Here is a 27,294-nt window from a genome sequence, read left to right as displayed (position 1 = left end):
TTAGTTCACAGCGTGAACTGTGCAGTAGTCGGGGGGAAGGAGAACCCGATGAGTATCTTCATTTGGAAGTACTCTTCGTTGGTCATATATGCTCTCTAGTTTTTCCTGTAAAGGTATTGTAAAAATTTCAATTCCATAGTTTTCAACTGAGTTTATTCATCCGCTTGGTGGGTATGTAACACTAGCAAGGTTGACCCAAGCCTTGACTGCTGAAAAAGGTACTTTTAATAGAAATGCAAATCAAAATAGCTTTTTCCCAAAAAAGCTTCTGCACTTTTGCTTATCAAAACCCAGCTGCACAGAAGTAGACTTTATTACATTTTTCAGTACTTAAATCTGGCCTTTCAAATAGGAATGAGCTTTGGAGAAAATTTGGGCCAAAATTCTCAAATACAGGTGTCTAATACTAGATTCTTACCTCTGGTTCATATGTAGCAGGCTCAAGCTCTTTGTTCATTTTTTATAATAGCTAGAAGGATGAGGCACAATCTGTGACTAGAGCTCCTGGGTGGTATTAGGATAAACTTCAGCAACGTCAATCCATGTTCAGGCAAGTTTTCTGGTGGAATCTGTTAGGTCTGAGAAACTTCAGATTCTTTAACATCTCACATTTTTCCTTGCTGCTTTGTGCCTTGGATGTTGTTTGGTTGCAATTATTTACACTTCACTGCTGTTTTTTTGAGATCCTAGCAAGAAATTCCGCAGACAGCTGCAAAATATATCTTTAATCAATTTTAGGAAGGCTGATTCCCTAACTAACATATTTCTTCCAGCTAAGACACAGTATAAACTCTTCTGCAGATAGGGAAAAACTCTTCCTGACAAAATTGTTCCTTTCATGGGTTGCAGTAGTGTTATCGTCGTGTGGTTCAGGCTAGTCTGAGCGTTGTAATTTATGTACATTGGCCCTATCAGTACTGTGCTATCTTAGCCTCTGATTGCTTTTTTATTAAGAAACATCTTGTGCCATTTTTTAAACTTCTCTGGGTGAGCCTGAGAGCCGACGTTGCTGGTTATGTTTTTTCTGTAGGTGTCTATAAGCAGGAAGAATAGAACAAGGAGACAATATTTCTTGTGGGGGTTTTAGAGCAGCAATATTCCATAGTTAAATAACATCATTTGTTTTTTCATCATTCAAATGGTAATAGCGTAAATATTGCTGATACGGTTAGATAAGTCGGTATATGAGGAAATAGTAGCATGTTTCTATTAGAGTTTTGTCTGCAAAATGAAGAATTCTCAAGTGTATTGGGATTAAAACAACCCGTGCAGATCAGAAGTTTTCAGATCCATGAGGTCTGATTCAGGCTTATCTCTTATTTCTGTAAACCTAATTTGTGTGCAAATTTTGTGCAGAAGATTTTGTATGGCAACAATTCCACTGTGAATTCATTTGAGGTAGTAAGGCCAAAAGGTTTTATTGAACTAGTACTTTTCTTCTAATTGTATTCAAATGTTCGCATGTTTAGGTGTTGAGGTAGGAGTTAGATCTAATTTGCCATTTAATTGCAAGTATATATTCATTTCTTTTCCTTGGCACTCACACAAACTGCCTTGTTTCCCTTATGTCTTTTCAGGTCAGGATCGCAGTGAAGCCACTTTAATAAAGAGGTTTAAAGGTGACGGTGTCCGATACAAAGCAAAACTGATTGGGATAGATGAGGTTTCTGCCGCACGAGGAGACAAGTTATGCCAAGACTCCATGATGAAGCTCAAGGTTCAGTGGAACTTTTAATGTTTAATATTCTGGAGTCAAGGGGAGCAAATTTCAGCTTGAACTTTTACTCATTCTCCTTCCATGACACTGAGTCACACTCTGGTTAATTATGTATTGAAATCAGTCAATTTTACATGAACTCCTGGCTGGTATTGCTTATCCCAGTTTAATTTTAATACATTATCTCTGAGTTCAGTAGTTATTCATGATTGACACCACTGCAATTTATCCACAAATTATAAACAACACATCTGCAAATTGAATAATTTTATTATGCAAAGGGGAGGTAAAGCACTATGAAGAAAAATGGTATATCAGAACATTTTATATGGCAGTGCTAATCAACTACAGCCCTGCCTTTGACTGTTATCTCCTGTCGGGACAGGCAGGAAGGGGTGAGTGACAGTCTGGGGTGTAGGTATCCGGATATAGGGGGAACCAGTGTGCTCACTGGGAGGAGAATGTCTTGCACCTGTAAGGGCAGGATTGACGGGCTACACAATCAGGAGGCAGTGCAGTGAGAGGGCAGAACGTGAGAAGATAACGAGGAGTCCCCAGAGTTTTGGGAAAGAAATGGAGCAGTGACAAAAGCAGATTTTGAGCAGACTGCAAACTTAGAGAGTAGACTTAGAGAGTAAACTTAGAGTCTGAGAGCACTAGTGGTGGAGGAGGGTGGACTTTCTGAGGCATGCTAGACATCTCTCTCTGGCTCAATCTTTTCCTACGACCCTCAAAGAGCGTTAAGAGCTCTCTATAGGAAGCATCCGTTACGTGGCCCTGGGAAATGTGGAAGAGCTGGAGTGATTGAGAAGGAAGGATAGGTTGTGGTCTTGGCAGTGCAGTTTTTTGGCCATTGGTTTCCCACCTGCACTGCAGGGTTACAAGCTAAGTCTAGGAGTAAACCCTCTGCAGGCTTTTTCCTTTTTTTTTTTTTTCCCCTTCCAGTCCTCTCCCCAGCACTCTACCAAGAGAGCTGATGGATTTCCCATTGCTCATTTTTTTCAGGAGAAGAAATCACTAGATAATATCTTTTACACTACCAAGCAGCAGGGTTCCAGTCTCGAGGAACTGGGAGGAATTAGGTAGTTATTCATGAAGAAACAGCATGGGATGACATGCATCTTATGGTTCAACAATCTAAAAGAAAGATCTGGTAGATAATTTACAAATCAGTTACGAACATTTAACACAAGCAAAAAATAATCTATTCTGAAAGGTGCAGTGTTGATTTATCACATCTGCCGCAATATTCCTATCTGTTTTAATTGTATACTGGATATTTCTCATAATTCCATAGTTCCTAGAAGCAATTTGGGAGAGTTGTCACTGTTCTGCCACACAAGCCTTTCTGTCTCTCCCCTCCATGGATGGCCATTTCCACATCTCCCAGGTGCCCGATACCTGTTTGCAGAGTGGCGAGATTGATCTAAACAGTGTTGTGAGATGACTAAAACTGTTAAGGGAAGGGAGCGTTAGAAATTCATGTTTGTATGTAAGGCAGCATAGCGTGAAGTTGTCTGCTCTGGAAATGTAGCATCTAACAACATGAGTTTTAAGGCCAGGCGTAAAGTTTTGGGGTGACTTTTGACAAATGACTCCATTTTTTCTCTTTAATTTTTATGTCTGTGTAATGAGAACAAAGACCTCATGAAGATCTTCAACCACAAGTTAGTGGTTGTTTAAACATGTTGCAATTGCAGAGCACCAGCTAAAGGCTAAATACTTTCATTTATTTACTAGTGCAATTGATTACATTTGATCTTAGTATAGTGTTATTGGTCAGGACAGGCTCCCGAGAAGGTGAAAATAGAAGTTACTATTATGCTTTGGGAGCATAATACGTGAGACGCGTATCAGCAAGTTCACTTACAAAGTAAAAGCCTGAGATCAGGAAAAAAACTAACCCTCAATACCAGGTTTTTACAGCAGAGGTGTAGTTTGATTTTGAGAAGAATATTCTTCTTCTGTAAAAAGCTCAAGTTGGTTATTCCAGGTAAGTGGAAGTAAGCTAAAGTTGTTGGTATTTTTTTCTTCACCACTTGTTTTTTTCCTCTTGGGGGAAAAAAACCCAAAAAAGATAACAAAACAGCTTATAGCTGGGGAAAGTGTGCTAGAAATGACCTTGAGGTTCCATGAAAACAAATTTCATGGAGGATTAGCTAGTACAGGGCTTGGAAGTGGGAGCACATCTGAAATGCTTTCTGGGTAGCATAAAGGGATGGGGTACCTTGAGACAAGGGAGGAAGCCAGAAGTAAGAGGGGGACTTTTTCTGGAAAGCCCTTAAGTTTTCCTAGAAAAGTGGTGAATTGACAGCAAGTGAATCTTTGTGCTCTGCTGTGGCTCCTAAGAAGAGGAATGAAACCAGCCAAACTGTTCTTTGTTTCTATAGGGAATTGTTGCTGCGGCTCGTTCGAAAGGAGAACATAAACAAAAAATCTTCTTAACAGTCTCCTTTGGGGGAATCAAAATCTTTGATGAAAAGACAGGGGTAAGTAAAATCATCATGTGATGGAACAAAACTGAATGTTTTCATGGATGTTTCTTTAAAAGCATTTCCTGGCTGGGCTTTCTCTCACCGATGTAAGCACACATGAAGCATCTGACAAGCTTGATAAATGGTTATCATATATCGGAGCAAGCCATTAGATGGCTGAGGTGTAAAGAGTAGCATGGGGACATGGTTTATTGTAAAGCCTTGTCCTGGATACTTCTGCAGAACCATTTACTTGAGAACACAGACGCTCCTTACGTGCATAAACGCTCACAGCTCTGAGGCCAAAAAGTGGCCAGAAGGGATTTGTTTTCCTTCTGCCGGATAAAAAAACGTTTCTTGGAAATACCAGCCCACTGTTTGCAGGAGGCTTTGGCAGTCCATGGTACAGGCTGGTGTCTGTGCCCGTATGGGTGTTCTCATCCAGCCTGGGCCCAACTGCCCCGGTCCTCTGGATGCCGCTCAAGACTCCTTGGCAGTACCAAGTGACTTTTGAGAGTCTAATGACAAGAGATTAGGATTAGAGGCTGGGATTGTCTTGCATTGGGCCCTTCGTGCCATGGGAAGCTGAGGAGAAGAAAACAAGCTGGAACAGGGAGCTGCAGACAACCCCAGGAGAGTGAAGCTTGTTTCCCCGAGCCTGAGATAGATATGAGAGCCAAGGAGGGGCACTGGGAGCTGGGGAGCTCCTGGGAGCGGCACACACTTCCTTGGGATTGCCCTGAAGATGTCCCAGGGGAATCCTAAAGCATTTCCATCAGGTCCATAATTCCAGATCAATGCAGTCATGGTCACCATAATGCGATACACTCCCGTTAACAGCAGTGACCGTCTTCTGTCAGATATGCAGTAACCACAAGAATCAGAGCTTTTGTATCATCAGTGGTAGGAAAAGTGTATATTGTATGCAATTAGAGGTAGAAGAAACTGGAAAGTTTGAGGTTGCTGTTTGAGATTTACCAAGCAGCAATTCATCCAGTAGCATCTGGTCAAGGAAGTTCCAGGAGACTTCCGTGCCTTATGCAGTTTTTGCCACAGCAATATCATGTTTGATTTTTAAAATTGCTCTGAAAGAAGAAACCTAAGCAAAACATTATACTACTTAGATATAAAGAGACAACACACAAACTGTTTTAATCCTAATTAAGAAGATTTTTACAGCAGTTTAAGCTCTGCCTTGAATTTTAAAAAGCTCTTGATTTAATCTTTTGAAAGATTAACTATTTAACATGATGCCAGAAATAAAACCCTACTGATGATAGATGAAATTATCTTTGCCAGTTAATTTATATTATTAGAAAATCAATGTCATTGAGCTCACTGATACATAATACAAGTAGTTAGTAATGAAAAGCTCATTTGGAATGTGTTGTGTACAGCATGTGTAAAGTATTCATACAAAAGCAGTGTTTAAGAGAACATTGCTGCGGTTACAGCCTGTGCTCGGAAGACAGGAAATGTCAGGATTGGGGCTGCCAGTGCAGTTGTGGTTGGGTCCTCTAATAAGCAGATGTTAGGGTAGTACTTAACCGTGTAGTGACATACCTTTTTTTTTGGCCGGAGAATACCAGCTTCATTCAGTGTACAGAACAGAGTGTAATACACCGAACAATTTGGTAATATTTTGTTTTCTTTTTCATCTGCAAATTGCACTGAGGCCACAGTTACTTTCCTAAGACTACTAAAGTCTTTTCTTGGGAAAATAAAGAAGAAGAAAGAGAGAGATTTGTCCTGTGGCACTTGTGTCTGGATGTTTCACAAACATAGGATTTATTTTCATAAAATAAAGAGGGGAAAGGGGATGTGTTTAGAAACAAAGGTGTGGTTTAGCCAAATTGCCTTTCCTACAGTGTCCTGCACACTCTCCTGTCTGCAGCTAGGGAGGTGGGGATGTGAGAGCAAGTCTCCTTCATTTCATAACTTTGACACCCTATACTCAAAATCTGACATAACTATATCATCCTTACAGTAACCCTGTCACTCACTCACTGAGGCTTAGACTGAAACCCTTAAATCCACCTTCCAGACGTCTGCCCGTGAGCTGCCGGAGTGATGGACAGGAGTATTGAGTTGTCCTTCTTGAAACAGGATTGTGACAGAGGGATGTGGGGAGCTTTCGACATCAGTTTTCACATGTTTTTTTTTTTTTTTGAAAGCAGGAGAATCATGCTTTCCCTGCCAAGCTTTTGAAGCAGGGGTGCATGAACTCCTCTGCCAGTTCTTCACAGCCACCATCCCTTCGGCTTTTTCCCGCTGCACTGCGTCTCATCCATATGGCTTTGGCTTATCGTGGTGTAATGCTAAGAGGTGTCAGCTGTCGTAGTAGTAAATAATACCGTAGTCTCATGTCGATGTCTGTGTGCTGAAGTCACCCCCAAAGAAAGCTGCATTACCGCTAGAGTGTGGAACCTCCTATAAGGCAAAATAAGGGCGATGCAATTAGGTGATGCAGGACACTATAATCCCATTCTTGATTTCGAAGCAACAAGGAAAATCCCACAAGTTGGCAAAACTGGGGATGTATGATTGCTCAGCCTGGATCTTTTGATAGGAAGGAAGCAAAAGGGGTTGCAAAAAGGTTGTGTTTTGCTCACACAGATTTTCTGATATCCGTGTTAAACTTAACGGTTTATAAAGTTTAGAGACTGATGTTCAGAGTTGTGCAACAGGGAAAAAAATATGCCCCGTAATAGGGAACAGCCTGGATAATCTCCTCCTTTAACAGCCCTTCCTGTCCCCCACAATGCTTTCTCCCTTAGTTGTGTTTCCATGATTTTGGAATTCCCAGAAGGATATTTTGGGCCACAGCGCTCATTTATTGTTTATTCAGAAAGGTTATTTATCTCTCTAGTGTGGCCTTTCTTCATTTTTATCATTGGCTATTGCTATCGTGTCTGCCACAGTGGCAGTCTGATGTGATGGAAAAGAGAAAAAATATTCTGAAAAAATGTAGGCTTCTGTATGTTTAGTATCTTGTAGGCTACTATTGGATTTTAATTTATCACAATAAAAAATCAATTTGTAGCTCAAAACTAGCAAATTTTTTAAAATTGACAGTGTCATAGCTGACTTCATACATATGATTTAGGGGAATTGCTCCATAATTCATTACAGATGAAGGGCTGTAGTTGGGTTACTACTGAAAATGATAAGCAAGGCTTTTTCCCCTGTACTTTATAGCTCTCTTTAATGTTCCAGAGCTAATATTTATCAAAAAATATTGATTTTAATAATGCTATTATTCCAGCCATCAGGAATTCTGCTCTTTGAGTAAATTTATCCATGAAGGAGATTAGCTTGAAGGTGGAATATCATTTAGGAAGAATTTATCTCAGCAAGTAAAATACGAGGATTTGCTGTGAGTTTGCACTGTAGATGCGATACAATTTAGTTCATCTATAGCACTGCAATAGAAATAACACCACTCCTCTCTTATATTTCATCATTCTGTTCCATGGATTAATCTAAATAGGTCCCTTCATAGCACTTTTGGAATTCTTGTCAATGTATTTAGCAGGTGATAGGAGAGTTCACCCTGCAAGCCTGCAGTTTTTGTAAACTGCTCTATGGACCCACTCATCTGCTGGAGGAGCCGCTCACGCAGGCAGACCGCCACAAATTGTTCTGCTCTTAAGGCCCCAGCATTAGCTGTATAATCCAAAATTGTATTTATGAACAGGATGTTCTCTGGTTATATGCCAAAAATGGTCTTTACACATGGGTTTTGACCCTATTTTTTTCTTATAAGTGTACCTTTTTTGTCTACTGTCATATGTGGGCCATCCATCCCACTTGCCTTCTCCAGAATATGTTTGCCAAACATATACCTCACCTGAAGGAAATACTTTTCTTTTTCTTTTATTAATGTAAAAAATTACCACAATTATTACTGAACCCAGACTTTTTCTACCAAATGCCACTTCAGAGATATCATGCCTGCATATTATATGAAAACATTTTTTGTCCATTTGTTCTGTCATATTTCCCTTGCATCCTGGTGACATCTGAAGTCGTCATCTTTCAAACACAGTATGGCACAAGCTGAAATGTATTCTTCATCAGTAGACTTTCATGAGAGTTCTTCTATATTTTCAAAAGCCTAGTCTGTAGAAGGCAAAAATGCAAATAGTTGCATTATGCTATTTCATATTCTCCTTTTCAGGGTGAAACTTAGTGGTTAATGTGCTCCTTAGAAAGCGACAAAAACCATAACTCTCAATATAGCAGGATATGCAAAATTTTTAAAGAACCATCATTGTTCATTAGCTATTTATGAGTATTATTTTGTTAATCACACACATCAGGCTATCTCCCTGTGATAGCTTAGTAATGCTTCATTAGATGTGCATGACTAATATGGTCTCCATAAAGAGGCTGTAATTGTCTCATTGTTTATTTATGTAACAATAAATCTCTGTTTACTGTAGGTTACTTTCCAAAAATGTATTTAAAAATAATAATTAAATTCTATAAAATACTTGGGAAAACATTTTCTTCTACATTCATGTAATGAGGTATACTTTTAAAATCTTGTCCTTTCTAATTGCAAAATCCTGTTGACTTTAATGGAAAACCCAGACACTGTGAAAGAGAAGTCAGATGAAAGGAAAAAATTACTATTTGGCTTTAAGTAAAGAATTATTTGTGTTAAAGCAAAATTTTGTATCGGCTTGTGGATATGCAGATTGCCAGAATATACTGCTATATATATATATATAGCTCTCTATGTTCTATTGTTAGAGATTAATTATCTAGATTCCACAGTTGTCCAAAAAGCATGGTAGACCTATATCAGTATCTTGTTTACTGGTGAGAAATACCCTAAACAGATGGATTGTAACCCAGTTGCTGAAGATGACAGCCATTTCACTACTTTTTCTTATTTTGTCCTATGCAGCACGCTAAAAATGAGTTTTGTTTGCATTGTCTATTATATACTTTGGAGGGATCTATTATATACTTTTGGAGATGTTGACCCATATATTTATGAAAATACAGGGCTTTGGCACAGCCTGTGGGATGGTAAAATTTCTAGGAATACTGTAAGCATCTGATGGGGTTACAGTTTTGCAGAGAAGTATTGCAGTGTGGTACTCACGTTTTATGAATTTAATCTGTAGCCATTTTCTTCAGGCTGTCAGTATGAAATCTAGGGAGAAAAACCATATGTATAAATATATATATTTCATGTTGACTATCTATTCTCATTCTTGTTATCTGTCCCTTACGCTAACCTTTATTATCTTTGAGGAGCATTATGTGATTATGCGATGCTCATGCAGAACAGGGTTCACCTACCTGAGAAGTTGTTACTCACTGAATAATAACTCACCGTTCCATGGAAGGGGGACCAGACCCTACCTGTAGCATTTTTTACAAAAAAATTAATTTGCCTTTTCATGCTGGCCACAGAACTAGTGATTGTGCTTCTGCTTTAACTCTTAATGATGTCCAAATAAATAATGCGTGCAGCAGCTTGGTTATAATCCTGCTGGCCTCAGATTTTTCTCTTCTAGTGAGATAATGTTGTTGCTCTGATGTGATCCAGCCACTGTTTTAAGCGCCTACATCTTTCCCATCTTCCTGACCTTTTAAGCTCTCTTGACATTATAATGCACAGATTTTTCAAAGTTGTTGCTAAGGCTTCTATAAGGCTTCTATAAAGCGTTTTCCAGGTTGTTCTGAGACTTTATCAAGTTTGTGCTGATAACCCCTGGATTTGCTGCTCTTCTCCATTTGATGCGAATCATAGTGTTAGTTATGCTGATAGATTGCTAACAGGACAGCTGAACTTGGCTGAAAGAAAATTTTAGCAAGATGAAAATCCTCACTGTTGGCAGAAGATACCTCATTTAAAATGTACCAAAGGTACTTCTTGACTTTACTGGAAATCTGTTGGTTCTGGCATCTTTGACCAGAAATCGAGGTACAATTATGGATCTGTAGTTATTCCTTGAAGCACATGTGCTGGAGCAGATGAAATGTCAAACTGTCAAGTCTCTCTATCACTGAGCATCTCTGAATATTTAAAAATAGAAATAAAGGAAGGAATTAATTTTATCACTCTCTACTTGCTCTGCAGTGAGCAGGGGAGATGGTGTGAGTCGTTCATTGAATTTTGGTGTTCGCCAGAGCATGGTCTTGGCCAGGAGATTGTTTATGGTCCCTGCCTGGGGCTCCTTCTAGCTCCAGGCCAGAAGCTCCCAGAGGTGGGTTTTGTCCTCTTCATTTCTTTGAAACTGATCTTCCCAAAGTTCCTCTTCATGGCTGATCTCAGGTGGAGCACCTCATTAGCATCGTTAATTTATCAGGTGATTTTGAATAAAGTCCTTCTTCCTGGCCTCACGGACTCTCCTCTCTGGATTTTACCTCTGTGTTTCTAATTTCTCTTTCTCTCTCCTGCAGTTTTCATCTGGGATTTCCTGGATGCTCTCTGTCCTTGATCTCTTTCTTCCTGCTATACTTTTTATCGGTTATTTCATTTGCAAATGTAAATTTGGTTATGGTGTCAAACCAAATGATGCTAGCCCTGTCTCCTGTTCAAATCTTGACCTGTCTCTCCAGCCCTCTCCTTACACATTTAGCCAACAATTCAAGCTTCACGTGGCTAAACTGGGCCTTTTAATCCTGACTCCCAAAGGTCTTTCTCTGACCTCCTTTTCAGAGTGCTGGGGAAAATATCAGCATCATCTGTTATTCAGCCCTGTAAATTCAGCAGCCTTTTTGACTCAATGTTGTTTTCGATTGTCACATCCAGGGTAACTCCAGATCTTGCAGATTCTTCTTAACTGCTCTGAAATAAAGCATTTATCATCATGCTTACAGTTAAAACACAGTCCTGCCTCTCTCCATCTCGTGTCTCAATTGTTATCCTTTTCTTGTCCTTGACAAACGTGACTTTTATTTTTGAAATCCATCGTGACTGCCAAGATTGCTGTCTCAGCTTATTCTTTTGATCATGTCATATATCTCTTTGCATTCCTACGCTGAACCTGCCTTCTCTATTTTATCAGCCCATTGCCTAACTGTTTTTTCCCAAGCTCTTCACGCTGACTTTACTCTTCCAAGGAATCATTTCACAGTGCCAAATTTCCTCATTTGTTTATTCAGTTTTCAAATAAACAACTCTGAGCCTCTTCCCCTCCTGCCCATCACACTTTGGAGGAATTCTTTGCACATATTCATGCAGTACCCCCATTTTTTTTCTTCAAATCCCTCTTTAGAACGCTCTCGTGCTAGAAACTTGTTCGACTGAATGGCTCTGAGTCTGCTGGTACCCTGTGACCGCAGCCTGTCATGCAGATCTGTGCTGCCTCTTGCAGTCACCCTCTTGTCATTTGCCTGGGATGAGGACAGTCCATCTAGTGGGTGGTAGATCCAGCCCTTGAAATAATTTTTCTGGCCATCTTGTCGTTTCTGTTGTGGCCTTGCAGAGCTGTGGCTTGGGGAATGGTCACTCAGGTCAAATCAACCGTGCCTTCTACCGTGTCAGGCTTGGCATTTCAGGGGTGAGCCGCCTGCAGCCTACTCGCCCGGGAGGCAGGGACAGAGGAGTGATGGAGGACATCTACCAGGGCAGTCAGTGAAGGACTTCTTCATGCCCATGGGTTTATGAGGAGGAGCTACTGTGGTCATGAGTCTCAGAGGTGTTCCAAGGGGCATCTGGCCCTTAGCTTTCAATGGTTGGAATTAAAGTATGAACTCTCTGGGATTACCTTTTACCTTTTGTGGTTTGTTTTAATCAGAATTATCTGTTTATAGGAACTTTTCGTCAGAAATGTTGGGTCTTGGACCATGTTGAGGACTTATAAGGACGACAGTGATAAAAATATTACTTAATAACAATAAAGAGCATACTGAAAAACAGCAAAGCCAAATTTTGCATGTACATTTGAAAATGGTGACAGCTGGGGCCTTTCTTAAGCGTTACGGGAATTGTGCGTGTTGTCAGCAGCTTCTGCCTGCGAAAGAGCCCTCTGTCCGGCTGGGAGTCTTGCTCTGTTGCTTGACAGTTTTCCATCTTTCTCCTTGTAAATATGAATAGTAAGAGATGGCATTTACTGTTCTACATGCAATAAATATATCTAATTAGAATACGTCAGAGTAGGGGACTTAAAAACCCTGCGTATAACTCTTAAAAGGTATTTATAGTCTTCTGATACTTCAAAAGGGAAACAATAACACACATTTCATAAAGAACATTTGACAGTTAGCAAAATGCAAATGTCAGAAGAGCCTACTTCCATAATTACATCCCCTGTTGACTATTGTAATTCATTTCTTACTGGCCTTCCAAACTGTGCCCTAGACAGTTTGGATGGTTCAGAGTGCTCCACTGGGATTTTTAATAGCCACAAGCTCATAGAGATACATTTTATAGATGCCCAGTTTGCTGTATGAAGATTGTAAAAACCTTATGTATTAGTTCGGTTTTGTCACTGTGAAAAAAAAAAAGATCCCAAAAGGCAAAACTCAGATGTGATTTTGCACATTGTGAATTCTGACTGTTTTGGGATCAGGAGCTTTGGTTTGAACCTTACATCTTTCCTCCTGACACCTGGCAATACAGAGGAAGGCTGAAATTTCTCTCTCTCATCTGGCAATACTCTGATCTAGAGCTGAGTTCAGCCTTCTTGTAGTGAGTATCCGCAGGAACTGTAATATTTCTGACACTAATTGGCATGAAGATAAAATAAAGCTATTGCAAATGTTTTATCCAAACCGAAATAATTTGTGGGAATTTGTCGTAGTTGTATTTTTCAGTGTGAAAAGGGTAAAAGTTGATTGCTTTCAAAAAGGCAGAAAATGAGATTTTATGACTTTAGTGATGGTCTCATTTGGCTGTGTATGGCCTCCTGTTGTTTAATCCAAGCACCCCAGGATGGATTTAAGAGGGAGGTACTGCTACATGCACTGTACGTTATGGTATGGGGAACCTCACTATGTGCATGTTCCCAGTTGCCATTTGGCCTCCATTGCATATGGGATGGGTCTGTAGATCTGCTGTACTAAAAAATACTATGTAAACACTTCCAGTATCGTTTGCCTTTAATGTTTGGTACGCCTAAGCAGAATTTGGGGTGAATTTTACTAAAAACTTGAAAGTCAACTTTTGGTTATAGAATTTTTTGTTGTTATGGATCCTGTTATATGTTGTTATGCATTCCTCCAGTGAGGTGTTGTCCCATGGCAGAAAACTCAAAGTATAGGGTTTCATTGGGGTTTTTGCCTCTAATCACTAGCCTTCTGTGATTCAGATAAATAAATTAGGATAGGAAAGCCACGTTGTAGTCCTACTGACTCTAGCTCTGATTTTGCCTTATAGAAGAGCACCCAAAATGCACAGTTGCTTAGAGCGAGGGAGTTGTTTGCAAATACTGATACTTTTAAGCCAGGTTAATGCATTAACTAGAAAAATGAAAGAAAAAACACTAGACAAAGATTTCAGGCCCATTTCAGCCCATGCTCAATTATAATGGCTGGATTTCAAACTGCTCGGGAAAGGATTTAGCAACAGAAGTGCTGACATAATAATAGCGCAGGCGGCTGAGATGCACCAAAACCTCCCTTGAGAGCGGTGGGGGACCTTCAGTGGGTGCCACAACAGAAAGTTACGTCCCTCTTTGAAATCTGCTGTTCCTTCCTCTTCGAGATGGCTGGAAGCATTACGCCCCAGCTGTGCCGGCGATTTTCCTTCGTATTCAGTGCATTTTATCTGGTAGGCTGCTCTGCAATTTTCCCTTCGCCCTGGTAATAGCAATTCTACCGACGGACGATGCTTCTGAGTTCCTGTGCTAACTCGTAGGCTGTTTAACCTCTCCTGTTGCTGGGGTCAGATGCAAGGGAGACAGATGACCTTCGCTGTCAATGTAATGGCAGAGGGAAACTACAGGAAGGTTTACTTCTAAAGTTACCTGGAGTTTGCGGGATGATAGGAATAGATCTGTATTGGCAATCAAATCCGTGGATGATGTTCTGCCCTCAGGAACACGGTTGTGTTTACAGGGAAGTCAGCAAGAGCTTTGTTCAGTCTGATAGTGCAGGGGGACGAGGAAATGCCTTTTCTTCCACTAAGTGTAAGAAGTGTACTAAGTGGCCCTGTGGAAGGAGAAGAGGAGGAAAGACAGTGGTGTCCACTGGATGCTCTTACTTGTGCTGTTGCCCAACACAAATACCTGCTTTTATCCCTGACTTTCACTTGAATAAGTGATAAATTTCAGATACCAGCAGATCTTCGCTTAATATATAAATAACTGTTCATAAAAGTTGTCTTCCTAAATGAGATAACTGTACTCATAACCTTTCTGGTTTATGCACTGTATGCTCAGCATGCAGGCAACCATGTGTCGCAGAGCCTGAGGGCTGGAACAGCATCTCCCGTTGTGCTACCCAGCACCTGGAGGTAATGGTGGAATTACAGCAGTGCCTAACGTGTCCCTCAATTGTAGCACTCCTCTAGAAAAAGCAGCGTTTAATGGACTCTAGCTAGCTCTGCTGTTAATACTTTTTAATCCTTTGTGGTTCCCATCCTAATTCTGCATGATTGTACTCCCAGCGAAGCAAGCAGCAACATTCCTGCAGACTTTAATGGCAGTGTTGTGAAAGAGGTGAGGCAGAGCACTAATTAATTTGAGTGCCTTGACATTTAAAGCAAATGAGAAGTCTGGGTATCTGAAAATATTGCATATGGCTCCTAGCTCCTGCTCTGCATAGGTCTGAGTATTTTTTTTTTTCTTTTTAGGTAGTCAAAATATGGATCTGAATCCAATTTTTTTGATTGTGTCCTTGCTTTTAAGAAGGCTGAGTTGGTTTGTAGAAGGTTTTATAGCCTTATGGGATCTTTAATTAGCCAAATGTACTCCTTTGAATGGTGCAGGAATTTGGAAGTATTTTAAAGAAGTGTAAAGCATGTGAGAGTGTAACCTGTACCTGCATGAGGCGTAGTGCTGAGAGTGAAGTAAGGAGGAAGTTCAGTTTTGATTAGAAGACTTGCTATGCACAGAAGTTGTAAAGGGTGGGGGAGAACTAAAGGAATAAGCAGTAGAAAACAAGCCAGCATCCCTGTTTCAAAGCTGTGGAAGGCTCTGCTCGTGTACATTTAAGTAAAAGGTGAGGGCAGCACTGCCTGACAGCTTTTCTGAAAGGCAGCCCCTGCGTGCCACCCACTGCCAGGACAGAAAAGCAAGGCGGGGGAGAGAAAAGCCAGCGTAGTTGAGCCGTGTTCTCTGCTGCGCCACGTCTGCGTGCAGACTGTTTAATCAAAGTTTGCTTTTGGAGATTTCAATTAGCAGGAGAAGCCTAAAACCTGCTTTACATAAAACGAGCAGGGAAGAAACAACTCTGGGCATTAAAATGTGCAAATGGGAGCTTTAGGGCTCCCTTTTGGAAGGTGCCAGGGCAGAACTTAGAAATACTCCCCATTGCCTGAGCTGAAATTTAGAACTGTCGTCGCACAATGTGCCAAGCACCTACTGAGTGCCACTCCAGAAATTCCTACCTCGGGATAATGCGGGGGGGGGGAAAACCCAAAATTGAGCCAAAAATTACCTGCAAGTTCTTTGTTCTTTTTTAGAGTCTCTTTGAGGTTTGCCTTTTGCCTTTTATTTTATTCTTATCTTAGGGCTCAAGTACTGCACACACTCGTTGTGTTGCTACGGATGCTTTATCCCCTAGGTTAAGTGTCTGTTGTGGGACCTGGGCAAATGAAGGAGTGGCACAGTTATGGGATTAGCCAGAGTTTCTTTATACATGCAACTGTAACTCAAAGAAAACGGTTTCCTCTCTTTTTCTGTAGGAAGACTTGAAAATAAAATGAAGTGCCCGCGTGGCATTTATGACCAGGGTAGGTAGTTATGGTACTGTTTCTGAATTGTAAAGCTCATTGCTCCAGCATCATCTTTTGCTAACCCACAGGTACGCTGCTAACCGGCAGCCTTCAGGCGCCGTTACAATGCTCTGTGATTGTACACCTCCACTTATGGAATAGTCCGAGATCTTACAATATGGATAGAGGTTGTTCCTCAGTCTTTTCAAAGAGTCGGCCATCACCTCGCAGGCCAGTTCTGCATTGGGAAGAGTATCCAGCAGCTCAGATATCTCTGCTGGGAACCAGGAGGATTTCTCATGATAATATGTTTTGGAAAATGTAGTAGTAGAGAAGGGTGACCCCAGGATGAAAGGCTTACCTGTTTATGGTATAGAAAAGGTAAGCTCAAGTGTTTCGCCGATGTAAACCGATGCCTGTGGTAGGGGACAGATGTGGTAGGATTCCAGGATGTCTCCTTGTGTGTTTATATGCTGGCCACTAAAAAACGAAGCCATTAGAGATGCAGAGTTGAGCTGAGGGGATTTTGTCCAGTTCTACACTGTGCCACTGGAAAGCAATCTATTGTTGTGGAACAGAGACAGGATTTCTTGCTGGTATACTTTGCTTTATTTCTGATTATGAAATCACTTTTGTATTTGAAAGGTATAAAACATTGTGTTGTGTGAACTTCTCAACTTTTTTTGCTTTAATTTTTAATTGGCACATGAACATGGCATATTGGTTATACACAATTTGTGAATTCGTAGAGTCCTTTTCTATTCTTATTCTCCTCTGTACATGTGCTTTCCCTCAGCCCCCTTTAAAGTCTCATTAAACTGGTATGAGTATCTGGAAGACAGATAGATAAATATAAAATAAATCCCTCTTGTCCTTTTCCCCTTTTCCAGAGAAGTTTGTACCGTTGTGGAAGTAGATTTATGGTTAAAGAAAGTTGCTGTTTGATGACTATCCAGTGCAACTTAAATTTTAGTATTGCCAGTAGGAGTGGGGTTTTTGTGATCTTTGTAAACTCTGCTTTATAGGGTTTGCATAACAAATCAAGAGAATCGGAGCCTGGTTTTCACTGATGAGCTTTTCAAATCGCGGGCTACAAGAAGAGGGTGCGTCACAATGCTTACCCAATCTGAAACAGTTAAGATCCAAGACAATTAAAGCCAAAAATTGAGTCCACAGCTCCCAGGAGCTGTATGAAGAAATTTCTTGTGCTGTTCATGTAAATCAAAAGCATTTCAGGAGGTGAGGAATATTGGTGTAAAGGAACAAAAGAACCTTGTAAAAGTAAAGGCTTCTCAAAAGACACTCATGGGCTGTAAAGATGAAGGCAATAAAAATATCAAGAGGTTCAGTGATACTGTAACAAACTGACGGGCTCATTACTGAATATTGTAGTCCCTCTAATTCAATATTTAATTGATAAGGGTCTTACAAGCCTCACAACATAACAGGAAAAAATACAAGGCATGGTCAGAGGTGCCTGCTACGCATAGGCTGTATGCAGTTTTGGCTTGGGAGTATAGGGCAACATTGGTGTGTTTATGACTATTTTGATCCACTGACCATTTTGCAGAAGACGAAGAGGTGGATGCTAAGGGGGAATGCCCTCGGACAGATGTGTTACAGCCCCGGAAACCAAGCAGTGGCCACTGCACAGCTGCCATCCCAAAGAATAAAATAATATCCTAATAAGCAAGTACTGTTACTCGTACACCACATTGAAATAGTGAAATGGCAAGGTAAAACAACGTATTGTAGTCTCTAGGTGGTCCCATACAGCTGCAATGTAGGGCCATATCGCATTACTGAGTTTATTATGGTCTAGTGGGGCCACTGACTATGGGATCAAGAATCAGGTTTGCTGCTTGTGGGCATCCCCGTGCAAATCCTTCTTTGTTTTAACCATCCTGATAAAACAATGACTGTGTCTGATGCAGAAACAATAAGAAAATAGTACGAGACTCATGGGAGGTCCAGCATCACGGCTTTAGTGTAGCACATTTGTTTTTCCAAAGCTCTACGAAAATGTTTCCTTGCCCTTTAGGATTTTCTTTGTCCTGGAACAATATTTGCAAGTACATATTTAAAATATAACTTGGGATTAATAGTAATTGGACAAGGGTTTTAGATTTAGCCAGCTACTTTCATTTCTGGTACAATAAAAAATTGAAAAGCCTTTGAAGTGAAGATACGGAATTGGCCATGTGTGCATTCCAGTTTTGTTTTGTTCCTTTCACAAGTTCATATATCTAATAAATGGATCTTCTGCATGAGCAACTTAGCATTTGCTTCCTAAAACAATGAACAATAACTAAATTCATATCTGGTCTTTGTCAGACGTTATTACAAATTATGAGAGCCAGACAGAAGTTTATTACCGTAGTGGTGTTCTCTTTCACAAATTAGGTTCTTGGAACATCCAGCTAGCTCCATATCGTAGATCCATTCATCACAATTAGACTGCTGCGCTGGCGAAGTTAAGTCCCACTAACTTAATTGACTCCCGGTGTATGCCAGGGGTCTCGGGTGAGGACAACCCCAGGCCGGTCGAGAGCACGCTGCGTGTCACAGGAGGCACAAAAAAGGACACTCGTGTTTGCTCTCTTAAGAATTTGCTGCTCTTGCTCCCCAGGTAAGATACAGGCAGTAGCAGGATACTTTTTTCATCGAGCGAAGGAAATGGTAAGGATTAATTCAGATTTGAGCTGAGGCTGAAGTACCTTTTTAAGCTATCTTCCTGAGTCCAACCAAACAGGCTCCTACCTGGGGTACTTGCGCTAAGTGCTTGCCTTTGTATAGGATGAAGTAGAGTGTACAGATTGAGCTTCGTCTAGCCCTTCACTTGAAGCCTTGCTTATCCTTACACATACGATTATGCTCACCGACTTTCCTCCTTCCTGACTCAGCTGCACATTGCCGTGTAAGTTTGGGAAGTCATATAATCTGTTTTTTGCTTCAGTCTCCTTGGTTGCAGGAAGAGAATGGCTCTTAAGAGTTTATTATTATTATTATTGTTATTAAGAGGAAATTAAATTTCCGCATCTTTTGAGTGCTTTGCTGTATCACAGCCAGACTGCTGACCCCCTGGAGGGACTGAGTTTGTGATAACTGGGGCTAAATCTGCCTTGATTCTTTTCTTTATCAGCACCATATTTTATGTGCCCCTTTGTGATACATAGACCAAGCTTTGATCTGCGTATAATCTGAAAGCGTGTTTTTTTGTGCCAAGTGTTTTTATCACAAAGCTTGTGCACTGAAACGCCTTTTGGAAGTTGGCACTTGGAAAACTCTTTCTTTCGGGTTATTGTCTGCAAAATCAGTGTGTATGGAAGAAGCACAGGGATTAGACAGATTTATTTTCTTCTCATTGTGAAGGCGTGCTTAAAGGCTGCCATCTGAGAAGTCCCTTCAGGCTTGGAGGACGCTCCAGAGGTTACGTTTTCCTTTTCTGCTCCTACTCTTGTTGGGTTTTTTTTCAGACCTATTGCTCAGCCCAAACTCCGTGGGTGGTTTTGGGTCTAGAAGATCCAGGGCCGGACCATTCATTGCGGCTGTGTAGCAGGTAGCACGTGTGCAGTCTCCTTCAGCGGAAGGTTTCAGCGCTTGCTCCATGGTAGTATGTTCGATTTATAGTCTTTTATGATCAGAACTGATCGTCTTGGCCAGTGCCTGGAAATGCCTCCCAATACTGAGATCTCCATAACCACAAGAGGTTTCTAGTGGGCTTTGCTTTTCAGATACTCATGTGTGACATTTATTTTTGAAAGCTGAATTGAAATGCTACCTTGTTCCAAAACTGCTTGCTGTTCTAGTAGGAGTTCAGTATTTTGATAATTTGCTAAGCTTCAACTCTACTGCTCTCTTCCTTTTCTAGCTCAAACTAGGTGATATTTTCCACATGTTGTAGTCAATGTTTATATAACAGAGGTTTTTTGTCTGTCAAGTGTTTATCCCCACCAACCACTACTACATTTAAGCCAAATTACTGTGATCCATCATATATTGTTCATTGTGCTGTCCTCTCCCCACGGACATGCAACTGGAGTACTCATCACGGTAGGAACGGACTGTCAGATTTGAAATACGATGTTTCCTATTTGCCTTTTGTTTAGACATAGTTTCTAGAGCTGTTTCTCTTGTGAGTACTAGTTGTCCTCCTTTCCTCAGCATCCCCTTTGGTGTCATATGGCCTGGGTGAACTGCTCCCCTCTTGCCTTTCTGACCAATCGGAGCAAAATCCAAACAAGTTTTTGTATTCATCTTCGGAAAATGGGCCGAGGTAATAGGAAAGAAAAAGGGTAATGAAAAGCCCCTGCCCAGTGGCGGCAGAGGCGGCCGCAGCAGTCACGCCAGGATTTGCAGCAGCCTGTCACTAATTGAGAGAGCAGCAGCAGCGATAAATTGACAAGGTGTGCTGCAAAGCCTTATCAGGTTGGATTTCGCTGCCGCTGACAGCAAACCTGCGAGTTCTGTCTCTTCATTTACGCTTTAGCAACACCCACAACGCCAGTGAGATGTTTTTATGCTGCGCCGAGTGCTCGGAACCCACTGGGGAGGCAGGGAAAGGCTGTGGGGGAACGCACTGATGGCAGCGGGGAGCACTTGACTTTTCGGGTGGATGAGCTCTGTCACCACCCCTGCTCCTGTCTGCCCTGTGCTGTGTCCAGCAGTGATTTGCAGGGAGTTTGGGGTCGTTGGTAGCTGTAGCTCTGCAACACAACAAGCTGTCTCCTCTTCGCTATTTCAGATTAAGCTGAAAATTTCGGCACTGGTTAGAGGAAGGCTTGTTCTGCTCATTGCCTGCGTATCTGCTTTGCCACTGCATCTGCCACCCAAACCCTAAGATCCAGAAAACAGCACGGGGAAGTTTGTGGTGCAAATATGATTTACTGATTCATTTTCCATTTCAGTGACATTTGAGATCGTTGACTTTTTCCCAAAATTGTGTGTACAGAGTCCCATTGAAACGCACTTCTCTCAAGGGGGAGAGGAAGTTGAAAGGTTCACAACTGCTTGAGAGGTATCCATGCACCATCAGTGGGTACCGGGGAAAGCTCCATCCCAGCATGGGGGTTTTAGGGGTTTGGGGTTTTTTTTTTTAGGTGTCTACACACAGGGGACTGCTCTCCATCCTTGCCTGAAAGATATGAAACTAGACAGGTCTGGGATTTGACTCTGCAGCTGTAGAGAATTCAGGTGTTTCACGTCTGCTCCTGAAGTGTGTGTTTGGGCTGTGGGGTGTTTATGGTGGACGTGAGCAGCTCCACGCCACCTCTGCAAAGTGCATTTTAATGAAACAGCAGAGGAGCATTGCAGCAATTTGGGAAATGCTTGTGACCCCATGATCCCTGCAAATCTCAGCTAAACCAAAGAGGAATTGTAACAAAATGGCCATGAAAAGCATTTGCCAAAGTGCCGTAGTGCACGCGTCGAGCACCACTAACGAACACAGCAGCCTCCTAGGTGTAGTGGAGGAGCTGCCCACACATCTGTACCGCTCCTGTGTTTCTTGCACCAATGAGACCAAATTCATCTCAGAACCACTCACGTGTTTTACAATTCATTGTTTTCACTTAATGTGTTGCAGTAACTACTGGTCAGTGTATTACTGCCCTCCTGGCTTGCTAAGCTGCTTGTTTTGGCATTGCCGTAATTTTCCGCGTTAAGTTCCGTTTCTACGATTTGTTCCGTAGTCTTCCTAAACATACAGGGCCTGATTTCCTATCGTGCTGCTGAGCAATCACGAGTCGGAGTACAGGGGACTTGCAGGTAGACAGCAGCATGACCGAAACTATACTCCATAAAGTTATTTTATTATGAATCCATTAGGGATTTTGCAGTTTGGTGAGTAACTTTGATGTTTAGGGAGCTTTACGTGACACGCAAAATCTATTATTGCTTATTGCCATGTGATAGAAGTGAACAGACAGGAATAGAAATGCAGAAGTTGCTTGGGCCACGTCTGTCACCCGCATCCCGGTATCGCTAGCGTGGAAATCGTAACAGCGGAGCTGTCAGCTGATACCACCCATCTGAAAACAAGCTCCCCGTTTAGTTATTCGAGGTGAAAGGCTGTGTAGCTTAAATCCCTGTGCAACTTGTCCATGTAGATACAATATTGTACGGTACGTGCTTCCTCCTTTCGGTGGGGCAGCTTTTATAGGAGGCTTCGCAGCTCACAGGATATTTTTTGTTGTGGCTCTTAACACTGTGCCCCAGGCTCCACAAAATAGACAACCTCATTAAAAGAGAAATAGCGATAGTAAAGCAGTGACTTTCTCATGCCATCTAACTCACATATTTGACATGATTGCTGGACCCTCCAAGTACTTAATTGATTGACTTAATTGATTTAGTGGCACTGGAGGCTACAGCATGGAAATAAAGGGGCAAGACGAGGATAAGGGGTGAAAAAATTTATGATAGGTGCCAAGAAGCCTGAGGGAAATTAGAAATGCTACAGATCTCAGAGGCAGCTAAATCAATTCAATGTGATGTACAGGGAGCAACCTGGGGGAAGAGGAGAAGCGGGGGATAGAATGGAGAAAAGGAGAGAAAATAATGGCTGGTGGGAGAGACCGGAGCAAACTCAAGGGGAAGAGGGAAGGCAGCAGCCTTGGTGGAGATGGGTGTTTTGGACTTCTTTAACACTAGGAACAAACTTTCTAACGTATGAACAAAAATATAATCATGACATCATGTTCAACCTAAAAAGAAGGACTCGTGCATCACGGGACTTGCTTAATTATCCGGTTTGAGACTTTATCTGTGCTTGCATTTAAAATCCTCAATGTTTGCAACAGTGACTAAAGTCACAGGAGACCTAAAATAATTTGGAGGCTATGTACAGTGGATTTTTTTAACAACTGAGGCTTAAATGTTAAATTACTTTCTAATCTGTGCAATATTTAATTGACTGTATTGAACCATAATACAAATTAAGTCTTCTCTATAATTTGTTCTGTCGTACTGCAGCCCTCCAAAACAATTTGATACCTCACTTATGAATTGGTAAATGGCTCGTAGCAGCACTCAGCAAAGATACAGTAAAAACATCAAAGAGCGTGTGATGGAATCCATCAGCATGTGCATACAGGGGTGTCATAAACATCCCTGAGTTATGAAATACTTCTTTTATGGGCTTCTAACCCACTAGAGATAGGATTAAGTCATGGTAAAACCTTGAAGATATTAAAAAAAAAAAAAAAAGAGGCTGAGGAGAGAGAGGAGTGAATATCAACTGTTAAGCACTGACCAGCAGTTCTGCTATAAGCAATTTTATATTTGTTTCATTTCCTTTCAGGACAGTTCATATCGAGTATCAAGGGGGTGGCTACATGTGAGCAGTTACAAACTGAGGGATAAAAATGATATTTCTCTTGGTTGGTCTCATTTTACGGAACAGATTAATCTGTGCGAATGCACCAGATGCAAATCTAATCAAAACATGCAAAGACCGTGTATTTATAGATAGCCTCAATTGTACGTCTCTGTTGGATGGCTGGATGAGATGGTGCTTTTCCTCGTGCCGTCCCTTCTGCTGTCCTTTAGGCACGTGTCGCTGCTGCGAAGGGCTGTGCGGGGTGCTAGGCAGGCTGCATCCTTAAAACAAAGAGTTACAGAAAGGATGCAGTTCTGATCTTGAATTTTACGGTGGTAAATCTCTAGCGACTGCAGCAGGAGTCTCATTTCTGCTTTACGATGAGCAAAGAATCAGACGCTCGTTAAACAATATTTGGAATAAAGTACTGGAATCTGTAGAAAGGACACATTAGATGAATGGAGGGCTGTGAAAACACAGATTTGCGGGAGGGCTGATACCTACATTTCTAGTACAGATGTGTGTGTGCAACATTGCATTTCATGTGTATGTTCCAAGTCAGTATCTCTCAAACAAATGAAAAACTCGTTAGACACTCCATACAGTAAAATATCTGAAAGGATAACGTTGCAGTCACCTTTACTTAATTTGTACATCTATTGATAGAGTATGTAAAGTACCATAACCATTAAAAATGTAACGATTTTCGAACGGTTAATGAGGGTTCCCAAATAAATTGGAGTGTCTCCATCTGCTGTCTTACATTGTGGGTGATACTTTTCCATGGTAGAATGATCTTCAAATTTAATTCCATGAGGAAGAAATCTGATCACAGTTTAATTTCAGTGTGAAACGCTGTCTCACAATCAATAAAGCAATGTCAAAGAACTTTGATTTAATAGAAGCCAGAGATAACGTTCTCTGTCATATGCAGAATAGAGAGATGGGAACGTTTCATTTCATTGTAACATATAGCATGCAACTTGGTTTTCAGAAAAGCCTAATAAATCAATATCCCTGTATTATCTAAGTAAGATCCCATCATTAATTTTAAACGCTTAACAGGTTGGGAGACTCTGAAGCACACCTTCAGCTTAGCCCCGTTCAGCCTGAAGTCAATGGCAACACTTGCATTTTCCTACGAGCAAGCAATCTTGATTTTGGGAAGTTAGGAGTCATTTACTGCGAAATGAAAATGAAAAATGTCCAGTCTTTTGTTTTATATGTAGTCATCTGTCTCTTGCATGCTGCCTCTCCTTTTGAATTTCAGTCCGTGTTCTACTGAAGCCTCATCGCTTGTCACTTGCCCTGCACGCGCTCAGCCTTTTCACTTCTACGCACATGCATCCTCTCCGGTTTTGAATTTTAAAATGTTTTTTCTTAAACTCTAAAAATAACTGGTTGTTTAGAGATTGCCTGGATACCATGCTGATTTTCAAAATGTGCTTTTCTCAAAACCAGCAGGAATCTGGACCTCAAAAGAATTCTTTGTGAGGCTTTGCCTGCTCTCAGAAATAGCATTATCCCTAGATGATATAAGAGCAGGTCAATATATCAGAAGGAAGAAATTGATACTAATACATTGTTTTAGATAAACTTTTCAAGGACATTATTCTAAATAGAAATACTTCAATATTACTTCGGTAATAAAATACTATTTAGGCTCAAGTGAGAAAGACGCTGGCACTCTGAGCTGTAGGAGTCTCAGATTCATGTCCTGGCTCTGGGGAGAGTTTCGCTCATCCATTTAAAACAAAATTGAGTCTTTTTATTATTATACTTAACCAGAGTGGGATTTTAAATAAATTGTGAACTTTTGTATTTAGCATTGATTTTGAGTTGGAGAATTACATTTCCATGAATTTTCTGGAAAAAATAAATTTTTGGAGTTCTGTTACTGTTTAAATGAAACATCGCTTGTTGGCTGATGCCGAGTGTTGCAGAGATAGAGCAAGTCTGGTGCCGATTCTTAGAGAAATTGGGTATCTCAGCTCCAGCTCGGCAGCCCCTGCAGATCCGTCTGTCCTCAGGCTCGCCCTGCGTGAAGCTCCAGACGGCCGCTGCCACCTCTTTTATATACCTACAAATATTGATTCTGTACCTGGGATGCTGTGTTGGTAGTAACTAGGTAACATGATATTTTCTGTTGAATTGTATCTCACCTAAAGATACCAGCAAAAATATTTTATTGAAGCTTTTAGTCAAACGATTAAAGCAAGTCAGGTTTGGTTAGATTTTTGAAAAGAGAATAGGCCTAAGGAGTTCAGGTATTAATTGGTTCCGATAGCAGGTTCTGTTTGTTTGGTTTAATTCCATAGGTGTACAGAGATCTAGGTAAAGCACTGATGAAAGAGAAATCGTACAGCTTTTTAATGGAACATGTTGATGGATATTTCTTACTGTGCTTTCTTTAATAGCTACTACAGCACCACCATGCAGTTCATGAAATTTCATACATCGCAAAGGATATCACTGACCATCGAGCGTTTGGATATGTGTGTGGAAAGGAGGGAAATCATAGATTTGTGGCAATAAAAACAGCCCAGGCAGTAAGTATCAGCTCACTGTCATTTTCTACAGCATACCTCAATAGAAAAGCCGTGTTCCTAAGAAGCTGTTCAAGAGGCCAATCTTGTGTTGTTTACGATTGTCACAAGTGTCTGCTTAGGTGTTCTTAAGTAGCAAATTAACGAAACCAGCTTGGGAAAAAGGGAATATGTTTCACTATTTCTGATTTGTCATGATGTATTTTTTTATAATCAGTTACTGGTTTCCTTTGTAACTAAACTACTTTGCTAACTAAGCTACTTTGCATATAGTCTACCGTAATTCCATTGTACAAGAAACCGCTAATAAATATGCCTTTATATTCATATATATGCCTTTTATATTCATAATTATACTTATCATTAATTTGCAAATAGAGTTAGTTCAATAGCAATTAACTCGAGCCTGGATGCAAAAGTAGAGATTAATTCTGTATGGAGTTCCCTGCAATGGTGGAGATGCTATAACTGCTCTACCAGTGGGATGGGATAAGAGGTGTATATTTTCCCATATAGAAACTTTCCTTCCTGTTTTTGTTTCCATAGGCCGAACCTGTAATTCTGGACTTGCGAGACTTGTTTCAGCTCATCTATGAACTGAAACAAAGGGAAGAAATGGAAAAAAAGGCACAAAAGGACAAACAGTGTGAACAAGCGGTATACCAGGTACACGCATAAGCTTAGACTACTGCCAAGAAAAGTATGGTTTGAAGTATCCCCCCTCAAAAGTTGCTCCAAAGAGGCACTGAGCATCCTCAGCATTTCTTAACAGCAATGGGTTTGAACGGTGCTAGCTTCAAATGGACAAACGCGAACCCAACAGCCACCGTGAGCTCAGCGGTAGGATTAAACAGTGATGAAAGCTATCACTTGGGGTGTGATGAACATGTTTAGCAACTGGAAGTGATCCATTCATTTCCTCTGTAGTGTTTCTTCTCATTCAGGAGGAAAATGTTAATGAAGGTCAGTGTGTTGTAAGTCAGGTTTTTAAGTGTCTGATACTTTAGGGAAGATTCAATATACTTCTGAATGTGTGTGAATCGAATCAAAGAAGGTGCAGATTGTTAAACTCGGATGAAACTTGAATAAAGTTACTTTGTACAATAACGTGACTTTATCTGTATACTAAAGAAAGAAAACTATATACATACCTGCCCATTTTGCTTATTCCTTTGCTGTCCTTTAATTTCTGAATACAGTTCTTTTATCTCTACTGTTTATGTTCTTTGCTTTTACTGCCTGTCCTCTTACTTTGCTGTAGACAATTTTGGAAGAAGATGTAGAAGATCCTGTATACCAGGTAATTTCTGAAGCTGTATGGCTTTGGAGTTTCAGAAATGGTTAGATATATGTTATATTCACCCACAGCCAAAACCTTTAACAAGATGTTTTGAAAT

General features: G+C 40.9%; 1 protein-coding gene across 14 annotated transcripts in view; it reads left to right on the top strand.

Annotated features, from left to right (window-relative positions):
• DAB1 (DAB adaptor protein 1) overlaps window positions 1-27,294 on the top strand; it is a 467,833-nt gene that overhangs the window by 402,388 nt on the left and 38,151 nt on the right. For 10 of the 14 annotated variants that reach the window (XM_054833777.1, XM_054833774.1, XM_054833781.1 and 7 more), the window contains 4 exons: window positions 1,578-1,717; window positions 4,108-4,206; window positions 25,769-25,900; window positions 26,444-26,563. In XM_054833777.1, the coding sequence (XP_054689752.1) occupies window positions 1,578-1,717; window positions 4,108-4,206; window positions 25,769-25,900; window positions 26,444-26,563 (491 nt within the window). Of the gene's footprint in view, window positions 1-1,577; window positions 1,718-4,107; window positions 4,207-25,768; window positions 25,901-26,443; window positions 26,564-27,158; window positions 27,198-27,294 lie in introns of all 14 variants that reach the window. The other 4 variants (XM_054833773.1, XM_054833768.1, XM_054833770.1 and 1 more) reach the window with 1 other exon arrangement.

The sequence above is a fragment of the Grus americana genome, chromosome 8, assembly GCF_028858705.1.
Source record: "Grus americana isolate bGruAme1 chromosome 8, bGruAme1.mat, whole genome shotgun sequence".
Taxonomy (NCBI): Eukaryota; Metazoa; Chordata; class Aves; order Gruiformes; family Gruidae; genus Grus; species Grus americana.
The sequence above is the reverse complement of the archived record's forward strand: the minus strand, read 5'-3'. Positions and strand labels throughout refer to the sequence as shown.